The 12,508-nt window shown below is 49.5% G+C and overlaps 1 protein-coding gene across 8 annotated transcripts in view; it reads right to left on the bottom strand.

Annotated features, from left to right (window-relative positions):
• The window catches only part of LOC110514570 (islet cell autoantigen 1-like protein), a 64,252-nt gene that overhangs the window by 38,939 nt on the left and 12,805 nt on the right, over positions 1-12,508 (bottom strand). For 7 of the 8 annotated variants that reach the window (XM_036972462.1, XM_036972461.1, XM_036972467.1 and 4 more), the window contains exons 2-9: positions 11,537-11,596; positions 11,254-11,428; positions 6,068-6,140; positions 5,716-5,839; positions 3,026-3,224; positions 2,810-2,935; positions 2,474-2,572; positions 1,734-1,819 (exon numbers count right to left, since the gene is read on the bottom strand). In XM_036972462.1, the coding sequence (XP_036828357.1) occupies positions 1,734-1,819; positions 2,474-2,572; positions 2,810-2,935; positions 3,026-3,224; positions 5,716-5,839; positions 6,068-6,140; positions 11,254-11,428; positions 11,537-11,544 (890 nt within the window). In that variant the 5' untranslated portion in view covers positions 11,545-11,596. Of the gene's footprint in view, positions 1-1,733; positions 1,820-2,473; positions 2,573-2,809; positions 2,936-3,025; positions 3,225-5,715; positions 5,840-6,067; positions 6,141-10,965; positions 11,220-11,253; positions 11,429-11,536; positions 11,597-12,508 lie in introns of those variants that run through there. The other variant, XM_036972469.1, reaches the window with a different exon arrangement.

Genomic DNA, 12,508 nt, shown 5'->3' with positions numbered 1-12,508 from the left:
GTATAGAGACAAAGTAGGGTCGTAATTCAACGGCTCAGACACAAGAAGTATGTGGCAGGGTCTACAGTCAATCACAGATTACAAAAAGAAAACCAGCCCCGTTGCGGACCAGGATGTCTTGCTCCCAGACAGACTAAATAACTTCTTTGCTCGCTTTGAGGACAATACAGTGCCACTGACACGGCCCGCTACCAAAACCTGAGTACTCTCCTTCACTGCAGCCGACGTGAGTAAAACATTTAAACGTGTTAACCCCCTTAAGGCTGCAGGCCCAGACGGCACCCCAGCCGCGTCCTCAGAGGATGCGCAGACCAGCTGGCTGGTGTGTTTACGGACATATTCAATCAATCCTTATCCCAGTCTGCTGTCCCCTCATGCTTCAAGAGGGCCACCATTGTTCCTGTTCCCAAGAAAGCTAAGGTAACTGAGCTAAACGACTACCGCCCCGTAGCACTCACTTCCGTCATCCTGAAGTGCTTTGACAGACTAGTCAAGGACCATATCACCTCCACCCTACCTAACACCCTAGACCCACTCCAATTTGCTTACCGCCCTAATAGGTCCACAGACGATGTAATCGCCACCACACTGCACACTGCCCTAACCCATCTGGACAAGAGGAATACCTATGTGATAATGCTGTTCATCGACTACAGCTCAGCATTTAACACCATAGTACCCTCCAAACTAGTCATCAAGCTTGAGACCATGGGTCTCGACCCCGCCCTGTGCAACTGGGTACTAGACTTCCTGACTGGCCGCCCCCAGGTGGTGAGAGTAGGTAATAACATCTCCACCCCGCTGATCCTCAACACTGGGGCTCCACAAGGGTGCGTTCTGAGCCCTCTCCTGTACTCCCTGTTCACCCACGACTGCGTGGCCACGCACGCCTCCAACTCAATCATCAAGTTCTATCTCTGGACTAACAGCTATCCACCCTGACTCAGTTATATCTCTGGACTAACAGCTATCCACCCTGACTCAGTTCTATCTCTGGACTAACAGCTATCCACCCTGACTCAGTTCTATCTCTGGACTAACAGCTATCCACCCTGACTCAGTTCTATCTCTGGACTAACAGCTATCCACCATGACTCAGTTCTATCTCTGGACTAACAGCTATCCACCCTGACTCAGTTCTATCTCTGGACTAACAGCTATCCACTCTGACTCAGTTCTATCTCTGGACTAACAGCTATCCACCCTGACTCAGTTCTATCTCTGGACTAACAGCTATCCACCATGACTCAGTTCTATCTCTGGACTAACAGCTATCCACCATGACTCAGTTCTATCTCTGGACTAACAGCTATCCACTCTGACTCAGTTCTATCTCTGGACTAACAGCTATCCACCATGACTCAGTTCTATCTCTGGACTAACAGCTATCCACCATGACTCAGTTCTATCTCTGGACTAACAGCTATCCACTCTGACTCAGTTCTATCTCTGGACTAACAGCTATCCACTCTGACTCAGTTCTATCTCTGGACTAACAGCTATCCACTCTGACTCAGTTCTATCTCTGGACTAACAGCTATCCACTCTGACTCAGTTCTATCTCTGGACTAACAGCTATCCACCATGACTCAGTTCTATCTCTGGACTAACAGCTATCCACCCTGACTCAGTTCTATCTCTGGACTAACAGCTATCCACTCTGACTCAGTTCTATCTCCTAAGAGAGGAGTGGAGGACAGGAGATGATGTCAGAGGGACCAGGATGTTCTCACCTGTTACTCTGTATGTCCTTCTCTTTGTTATGGTCCCGGTTGGTTAGGTCTAAATCAGTCAGCTGCTCCAGAGGGTCCCGGAGGTCCTGACAACACACACCATCTACGGTTACAACACACCACATCTACACACACACACACCCCATCTACACACACACACACCCCATCTACACACACACACCCCATCTACGGTTACAAAACACACACCCCATCTACGGTTACAAAACACACACCCCATCTACGGTTACAACACACACACACACCATCTACACACACACACCCCATCTACACACACACACCCCATCTACACACACACCCCATCTACACACACACACACACACACACCCCATCTACACACACACACACACACACACCCTAGCTACACACACACACACACACACACACACACCCCATCTACACACACACACACACCCCATCTACACACACACACCCCATCTACGGTTACAACACACTGAGGTGCGAAACACACACACCCCATCTACACACACACACACCCCATCTACACACACACATACCCCATCTACACACACACACCCCATCTACGGTTACAACATACTGAGGTGTGAAACATACACACCCCATCTACACACACACACACCATCTACACACACACACACCATCTACACACACACACACACCATCTATTGTTACAACGCCATGGAAACAAAACAAACAAACACACACACTTGTAATGCACGTACAACCCGTCCCACACGTACCTTGAGAGTGGTGAACTGGTAGGGGACAAAGCCTTTAAAAGACTCATGAATCCCACTCATCACACAGGCGGTCCTCTCCCAGAACTGGAGGAGGGTGATCTGGAAAGAGACTGTATTAACACACACAGACAGACAGAAAAGCAGACAGAAAAGCAGACAGGCAGACCTGGTATGTGCAGAGGGAGGGAGACAGACAGACAGGCAGACAGACCTGGTATGTGCAGAGGGAGGGAGACAGACAGACAGGCAGACAGACAGATAGGCAAACAGACCTGGTAGAACAGAGGGAGGGAGACAGACAGACAAGCAGACAGACAGACAGATAGGCAGACAGACCTGATATGTGCAGAGAGAGTGAGACAGCATGTTACAACGGGAGGCTCCCAGCATGTCAACCTTCTGACACACATCGTTCTTTAGCTTCTCAAACAGGTCCTTCGAACCTCTGACCTGGGACTGCACCTGGTGGGCCATACACACAGGTTAACACACACAGTACCTGGTGAACACTACACACAGAACCTGGTGGGCCACACACACAGGGTAACACACCTTGCGGAACTTGTCCAGATGTTTACAGGTGTCCGGGTCGAGTTCCTGAGAGACGTCCTTCATCCAGAGCAGCGCTCCACGGTATTCCGTCCTGGATTTCTCCATCCGGGTCACGGTCAGGAGCGTGTCAGCGATCGCACGCCGCCGAAACGTCTCCACCTCCTGCTCCATCCGGTGTAGGGGCGGGCACAGGACCAGCCTGACATATTAAAATAGCAGATCCAGTATTAACTCTGGGGGTGGGCACAGGACCAGCCTGACATATTAACATAGCAGATCTAGTATTAACTCTGGGGGTGGGCACAGTACTAGCCTGACACAAACATTAACATAGCAGATCTAGTATTAACTCTGGGGGCGGGCACAGGACTAGCCTGACACAAACATTAACATAGCAGATCTAGTATTAACTCTGGGGGCGGGCACAGGACCAGCCTGACACATAAACATAGCAGATCCAGTATTAACTCTGGGGGCGGGCACAGGACCAGCCTGACACATTAACAAAGTAGATCCAGTATTAACTCTGGGGGTGGGCACAGGACCAGCCTGACACATTAACATAGCAGATCCAGTATTAACTCTGGGGGCGGGCACAGGACCAGCCTGACACATTAACATAGCAGATCCAGTATTAACTCTGGGGGCGGGCACAGGACCAGCCTGACACATTAACATAGCAGATCCAGTATTAACTCTGGGGGCGGGCACAGGACCAGCCTGACACATAAACATAGCAGACTCAGTATTAACTCTGGGGGTGGGCACAGGACCAGCCTGATATATTAACATAGCAGATCCAGTATTAACTCTGGGGGTGAGCCCAAGACCAGCCTGACACAAACATTAACATAGCAGATCCAGTATTAACTCTGGGGGCGGGCACAGGACCAGCCTGACACATTAACATAGCAGATCCAGTATTAACTCTGGGGGTGGGCACAGGACCAGCCTGACACATTAACATAGCAGATCCAGTATTAACTCTGGGGGCGGGCACAGGCCCAGCCTGACACATTAACATAGCAGATCCAGTATTAACTCTGGGGGTGGGCACAGGACCAGCCTGACACATTAACATAGCAGATCCAGTATTAACTCTGGGGGCGGGCACAGGACCAGCCTGACACATTAACATAGCAGATCCAGTATTAACTCTGGGGGCGGGCACAGGCCCAGCCTGACACATTAACATAGCAGATCCAGTATTAACTCTGGGGGTGGGCACAGGACCAGCCTGACACATTAACATAGCAGATCCAGTATTAACTCTGGGGGCGGGCACAGGACCAGCCTGACACATAAACATAGCAGATCCAGTATTAACTCTGGGGGTGGGCACAGGACCAGCCTGATATATTAACATTAACATAGCAGATCCAGTATTAACTCTGGGGGCGGGCACAGGACCAGCCTGACACATTAACATTAACATAGCAGATCCAGTATTAACTCTGGGGGTGGGCACAGGACCAGCCTGACACATTAACATAGCAGATCCAGTATTAACTCTGGGGACGGGCACAGGACCAGCCTGACATATTAACATAGCAGATCCAGTATTAACTCTGGGGAGGGCACAGGACCAGCCTGACACATTAACATAGCAGATCCAGTATTAACTCTGGGGGTGGGCACAGGAGCAGCCTGACATATTAACATTGACATAGCAGATCCAGTATTAACTCTGGGGGTGGGCACAGGACCAGACTGACACATAAACATTACCATAGCAGATCCAGTATTAACTCTGGGGGTGGGCACAGGACCAGCCTGGCATATTAACATAGCAGACCTAGTATTAACTCTGGGGGCGGGCACAGGACCAGCCTGACACAAACATTAACATAGCAGATCTAGTATTAACTCTGGGGGCGGGCACAGGACCATTCTGACACATAAACATAGCAGATCCAGTATTAACTCTGGGGGCGGGCACAGGACCAGCCTGACACAAAAACATAGCAGATCCAGTATTACCTCTGGGGGTGGGCCCAGGACCAGCCTGACACATTAACATAGCAGACCTAGTATTAACTCTGGGGGTGGGCCCAGGACCAGCCTGACACATTAACATAGCAGATCCAGTATTAACTCTGGTGGCGGGCACAGGACCAGCCTGACACATTAACATTAACATAGCAGATCTAGTATTAACTCTGGGGGTGGGCACAGGACCAGCCTGACACATTAACATAGCAGATCCAGTATTAACTCTGGGGGCGGGCACAGGACCAGCCTGACACATTAACATAGCAGATCCAGTATTAACTCTGGGGACAGGCACAGGACCAGCCTGACATATAAACATTAACATAGTAGATCCAGTATTAACTCTGGGGACGGGCACAGGACCAGACTGACATATTAACATTAACATTAACATAGCAGATCCAGTATTAACTCTGGGGGTGGGCACAGGACCAGCCTGACATATTAACATAGCAGATCCAGTATTAACTCTGGGGGCAGGCACAGGACCAGCCTGACACAAACATAGCAGATCCAGTATTAACTCTGGGGGCGGCCACAGGACCAGCCTGACACATTAACATAGCAGATCCAGTATTAACTCTGGGGGTGGGCACAGGACCAGCCTGACATATTAACATTAACATAGCAGATCCAGTATTAACTCTGGGGCGGGCAACACAGGGCCTTGCTGGGTTAGGGGTTATGATGGTTCTGACCTCTGCTTGGCCGAGGCACACAGGGCCTTGCTAGTTGCGTCCATCATGTTGCCAGCCTTGGTGCGGTCGTGTTCTGCCTGGAACCTCAGAAACATCCCCAACTCATTCTCCTCCTGAGACAGGTCTGGAACACAGGAATGTCATAACCTCAACATAACCTAGCCCTCATGAGACAGGTCTGGAACCCAGGAATGTCATAACCTCAACATAACCTAACACTAACCCTCCTGAGACAGGTCTGGAACACACAGGAAGGGAAAGTGGGGTTCTCTGTGAATAGAACAGTATTATCCTGTCTATTTCCTGGTCTGTCTTTAATAAAGTGGTAACCGTAGTAACAGGGGTAACTCACGTGTGATCCTCCGCTGATATTTCTCAATCACCTTCAACAGCTCAGTGGAGGTGGTCTGTACCGAGTGGAACAACTAGAGACAGACAGACAGGACAACGGGTGTGTGAGTGCAAACATACACTATACAATCCAGAGTGTAACAGTGGGTCCAGCCAGACAGTAACAGTGGGTCCAGCCAGCCAGAAACAGTGGATCCAGCCAGACAGTAACAGTGGTTCCAGCCAGTCAGACAGTAACAGTGGGTACTGTCTGTACCAGCCAGTCAGACAGTAACAGTGGGTCCAGCCAGACAGACAGTAATAGTGGGTCCAGACAGACAGACAGTAATAGTGGGTCCAGCCAGACAGTAACAGTGGGTCCAGCCAGCCAGACAGTAACAGTGGGTCCAGCCAGCCAGACAGTAACAGTGGGTCCAGCCAGCCAGACAGTAACAGTGGATCCAGCCAGACAGTAACAGTGGGTCCAGCCAGCCAGACAGTAACAGTGGGTCCAGCCAGCCAGACAGTAACAGTGGGTCCAGCCAGCCAGACAGTAACAGTGGGTCCAGCCAGCCAAATCAAATCAAATTTATTTATATAGCCCTTCGTACATCAGCTGATATCTCAAAGTGCTGTACAGAAACCCAGCCTAAAACCCCAAACAGCAAGCAATGCAGGTGTAGAAGCACGGTGGCTAGGAAAAACTCCCTAGAAAGGCCAAAACCTAGGAAGAAACCTAGAGAGGAACCAGGCTATGTGGGGTGGCCAGTCCTCTTCTGGCTGTGCCGGGTGGAGATTATAACAGAACATGGTCAAGATGTTCAAATGTTCATAAATGACCAGCATGGTCGAATAATAATAAGGCAGAACAGTTGAAACTGGAGCAGCAGCACAGTCAGGTGGACTGGGGACAGCAAGGAGTCATCATGTCAGGTATTCCTGGGGCATGGTCCTAGGGCTCAGGTCCTCCGAGAGAGAGAAAGAGAGAAAGAGAGAATTAGAGAACGCACACTTAGATTCACACAGGACACCGAATAGGACAGGAGAAGTACTCCAGATATAACAAACTGACCCTAGCCCCCCGACACAAACTACTGCAGCATAAATACTGGAGGCTGAGACAGGAGGGGTCAGGAGACACTGTGGCCCCATCCGAGGACACCCCCGGACAGGGAGGATATAACCCCACCCACTTTGCCAAAGCACAGCCCCCACACCACTAGAGGGATATCTTCAACCACCAACTTACCATCCTGAGACAAGGCTGAGTATAGCCCACAAAGACCTCCGCCACGGCACAACCCAAGGGGGGTGCGCCACTCAGGTGACGCACCCACTCCAGGGACGGCATGAGAGAGCCCCAGTAAGCCAGTGATTCAGCCCCTGTAATAGGGTTAGAGGCAGAGAATCCCAGTGGAAAGAGGGGAACCGGCCAGGCAGAGACAGCAAGGGCGGTTCGTTGCTCCAGAGCCTTTTCGTTCACCCTCCCACTCCTGGGCCAGACTACACTCAATCATATGACCCACTGAAGAGATGAGTCTTCAGTAAAGACTTAAAGGTTGAGACAGAGTTTGCGTCTCTGACATGGGTAGGCAGACCGTTCCATAAAAATGGAGCTCTATAGGAGAAAGCCCTGCCTCCAGCTGTTTGCTTAGAAATTCTAGGGACAATTAGGAGGCCTGCGTCTTGTGACCGTAGCGTACGCGTAGGTATGTACGGCAGGACCAAATCAGAGAGATAGGTAGGAGCAAGCCCATGTAATGCTTTGTAGGTTAGCAGTAAAACCTTGAAATCAACCCTTGCTTTGACAGGAAGCCAGTGTAGAGAGGCTAGCACTGGAGTAATATGATCAAATTTTTTGGTTCTAGTCAGGATTCTAGCAGCCGTATTTAGCACTAACTGAAGTTTATTTAGTGCTTTATCCGGGTAGCCGGAAAGTAGAGCATTGCAGTAGTCTAACCTAGAAGTGACAAAAGCATGGATAAATTTTTCTGCATCATTTTTGGACAGAAAGTTTCTGATTTTTGCAATGTTACGTAGATGGAAAAAAGCTGTCCTTGAAATGGTCTTGATATGTTCTTCAAAAGAGAGATCAGGGTCCAGAGTAACGCCGAGGTCCTTCACAGTTTTATTTGAGACGACTGTACAACCATTAAGATTAATTGTCAGATTCAACAGAAGATCTCTTTGTTTCTTGGGACCTAGAACAAGTATCCCTGTTTTGTCCGAGTTTAAAAGTAGAAAGTTTGCAGCCATCCACTTCCTTATGTCTGAAACACATTCTTCTAGCAAGGGCAATTTTGGGGCTTCACCATGTTTCATTGAAATGTACAGCTGTGTGTCATCCGCATAGCAGTGAAAGTTAACATTATGTTTTCGAATAACATCCCCAAGAGGTAAAATATATAGTGAAAACAATAGTGGTCCTAAAACGGAACCTTGAGGAACACCAAAACTTACAGTTGATTTGTCAGAGGACAAACCATTCACAGAGACAAACTGATATCTTTCCGACAGATAAGATCTAAACCAGGCCAGAACTTGTCCGTGTAGACCAATTTGGGTTTCCAATCTCTCCAAAAGAATGTGGTGATCGATGGTATCAAAAGCAGCACTAAGGTCTAGGAGCACGAGGACAGATGCAGAGCCTCGGTCCGATGCCATTAAAATGTAATTTACCACCTTCACAAGTGCCGTCTCAGTGCTATGATGGGGTCTAAAACCAGACTGAAGCATTTCGTATACATTGTTTGTCTTCAGGAAGGCAGTGAGTTGTTGCGCAACAGCCTTTTCTAAAAATGTTGAGAGGAATGGAAGATTCGATATAGGCTGATAGTTTTTTATATTTTCTGGGTCAAGGTTTGGCTTTTTCAAGAGAGGCTTTATTACTGCCACTTTTAGTGAGTTTGGTACACATCCGGTGGATAGAGAGCCGTTTATTATGTTCAACATAGGAGGGCCAAGCACAGGAAGTAGCTCTTTCAGTAGTTTAGTTGGAATAGGGTCCAGTATGCAGCTTGAAGGTTTAGAGGCCATGATTATTTTCATCATTGTGTCAAGAGATATAGTACTAAAACACTTGAGCGTCTCTCTTGATCCTAGGTCCTGGCAGAGTTGTGCAGACTCAGGACAACTGAGCTTTGAAGGAATACGCAGATTTAAGGAGGAGTCCGAAATTTGCTTTCTAATAATCATAATCTTTTCCTCAAAGAAGTTCATGAATTTATCACTGCTAAAGTGACAGACAGTAACAGTGGGTCCAGCCAGCCAGACAGTAACAGTGGGTCCAGCCAGCCAGACAGTAACAGTGGGTCCAGCCAGACAGTAACAGTGGGTCCAGCCAGACAGTAACAGTGGGTCCAGCTAGCCAGACAGTAACAGTGGGTCCAGCCAGCCAGACAGTAACAGTGTGTCCAGCCAGCCAGAAACAGTGGATCCAGCCAGACAGTAACAGTGGGTCCAGCCAGTCAGACAGTAACAGTGGGTCCAGCCAGACAGTAACAGTGGGTCCAGTCAGCCAGTAACAGTGGGTCCAGTCAGCCAGTAACAGTGGGTCCAGCCAGCCAGACAGTAACAGTGAGTCCAGCCAGACAGTAACAGTGGGTCCAGCCAGCCAGACAGTAACAGTGGGTCCAGTCAGCCAGTAACAGTGGGTCCAGCCAGCCAGACAGTAACAGTGGGTCCAGTCAGCCAGTAACAGTGGGTCCAGCCAGCCAGACAGTAACAGTGGGTCCAGCCAGACAGTAACAGTAGGTCCAGCCAGTCAGCCAGTAACAGTGGGTCCAGCCAGACAGTAACAGTGGGTCCAGCCAGCCAGACAGTAACAGTGGGTCCAGCCAGCCAGACAGTAACAGTGGGTCCAGTCAGCCAGACAGTAACAGTGGGTCCAGTCAGCCAGACAGTAACAGTGGGTCCAGTCAGCCAGACAGTAACAGTGGGTCCAGACAGCCAGACAGTAACAGTGGGTCCAGCCAGCCAGACAGTAACAGTGGGTCCAGTCAGCCAGTAACAGTGGGTCCAGCCAGCCAGACAGTAACAGTGGGTCCAGCCAGCCAGACAGTAACAGTGGGTCCAGCCAGCCAGACAGTAACAGTGGGTCCAGCCAGCCAGACAGTAACAGTGGGTCCAGCCAGACAGACAGTAACAGTGGGTCCAGCCAGATAGTAACAGTGGGTCCAGTCAGCCAGTAACAGTGGGTCCAGCCAGCCAGACAGTAACAGTGGGTCCAGCCAGCCAGACAGTAACAGTGGGTCCAGTCAGCCAGTAACAGTGGGTCCAGCCAGCCAGACAGTAACAGTGGGTCCAGCCAGCCAGACAGTAACAGTGGGTCCAGTCAGCCAGACAGTAACAGTGGGTCCAGTCAGCCAGACAGTAACAGTGGGTCCAGTCAGCCAGACAGTAACAGTGGGTCCAGCCAGCCAGACAGTAACAGTGGGTCCAGTCAGCCAGACAGTAACAGTGGGTCCAGCCAGCCAGACAGTAACAGTGGGTCCAGTCAGCCAGACAGTAACAGTGGGTCCAGCCAGACAGTAACAGTGGGTCCAGCCAGCCAGTAACAGTGGGTCCAGTCAGCCAGACAGTAACAGTTGGTCCAGCCACAGAACTGCAGAGCTATCTTACTCTGATCATATAGACACACTACTGTTGTATCTGTCTGCTAATGTACTATACAGACAGAGCTATCTTACTCTGATCAGTTAGTAACACAGAGAGATAATTGGACAGGAAACAGAACGTGTGGTTCAGTTAGTAACACACAGAGAGAATTGGATGCATGAGACTCTCACTCTGAGTAACAGTGGGTGAAGCCACCACGTTAGAGTTAGAGGTTAAAGGTCAAGGTCCTACCTCCAGCTTGGCGTCAAGGTCGGCATCAGAAGACACCACGTTAGAGTTAAGGGTTAAAGGTCAGGGTTCTACCTCCAGCTTGGCGTCGAGGTCGGCATCAGAAGACACCACGTTAGAGTTAGGGGTTAAAGGTCAGGGTCCTACCTCCAGCTTGGCGTCGAGGTCGGCATCAGAAGACACCACGTTAGAGTTAGGGGTTAAAGGTCAGGGTTCTACCTCCAGCTTGGCGTCGAGGTCGGCATCAGAAGACACCACGTTAGAGTTAGGGGTTAAAGGTCAGGGTCCTACCTCCAGCTTGGCGTCGAGGTCGGCATCAGAAGACACCACGTTAGAGTTAGGGGTTAAAGGTCAGGGTCCTACCTCCAGCTTGGCGTCGAGGTCGGCATCAGAAGCCACCACGTACTCATCCTCCTTCTTCCCTGTGGCCTTGATCAGAACCTGCTTCGTCTTCCAAAACTTCTTCTGCATGCGGGCCATGACCGAGCTGTCCTCGCCTAGCAACGCCCGGCCACCGCTCAGTATGTCACCTGCAAACCTGGAGGGGGTGGTTAGGGTTTCCCCGAGATTACATCTCATGCATTTTCTTTAATTGATTTAAGACTTTTAAAGACAGTGATTTAAGTAATGATTAGCTACTTCATACCCGTCCATCTAATCTTCAGCTCTGTTCTGTTCCGGTTGTTCTGTTACATCCACACGCAGCCTGAAATAGTGGAGATTGAGAACGTTGTGAATGTCAGATGCGTATGGTTTAATCCCCATACTTGAAACTGTAAGAAAGCCTATAAAGCTAGTTGACAAGATACGAGAGGTCATTGTTGAGGTGGTTGTGGTGCAAAACTTCTTCAGTAGGCATGCACCCTAAATACAAAAGGGAGTGTGCTTATTGACAGGTTACCTGCTGTGGTATTAACATAAACAGGTGAAATGACTGTCCATTACGAGGCACAAGATGGCGGTCAGCGCAGATGTGCTTTTTGGTTGCTGAAGGAATTATTTGATTTCCTCACCCATATATGACCATCTGGTCATTTCTAAGGTCATAAAACCCTGTATGAATATTATTTAGTTTGTTAACTGTTATATAAATAATCAAATATCAAGCATTACTAGCAGGCCAACGCTCTGGTTAAACCGGATGTCCTCAGATAACTCTGGGCCCAGTGTCCTCAGTCAAGTTTAGAGCCTACATGCAATAACATGATTATCCGAAGGACATGTAGCTGCCATCACTCAAATACACTCCCCTGTAAACTACAAAGAACATCCTGCAACACTAACGAGCTTAGAGTGCCAAACTATTTCACTGACATTGACCCTTGCATGCACTCCTGCAAAGACAGGAAACCCCTGAGCCTAAAGCAGACACTGCCAGTCCCCCTATCTCACGCTTCCTTGACACACAAACATTTCATGAGCACTGCACACTCACACTCCACCCCCCTCTACTGGTCGGGTGCCAAGAGCAGAGGACTCTGCTGTGCACCAATGGGGCTCCTGCTCTGGCTAGAGCAGGCCCGCCTCCAACTCTTCAGGACCAGTCAGAAGACCAACACGACGAGACTCCACCTACATTATTCTGTGTATACATTCTGCTGTAAACTCTGGCTAAGCA

Source organism: Oncorhynchus mykiss, unplaced genomic scaffold (assembly GCF_013265735.2).
Source record: "Oncorhynchus mykiss isolate Arlee unplaced genomic scaffold, USDA_OmykA_1.1 un_scaffold_164, whole genome shotgun sequence".
Lineage (NCBI taxonomy): Eukaryota > Metazoa > Chordata > Actinopteri > Salmoniformes > Salmonidae > Oncorhynchus > Oncorhynchus mykiss.
This window is presented reverse-complemented; position numbering and strand designations above follow the sequence as displayed.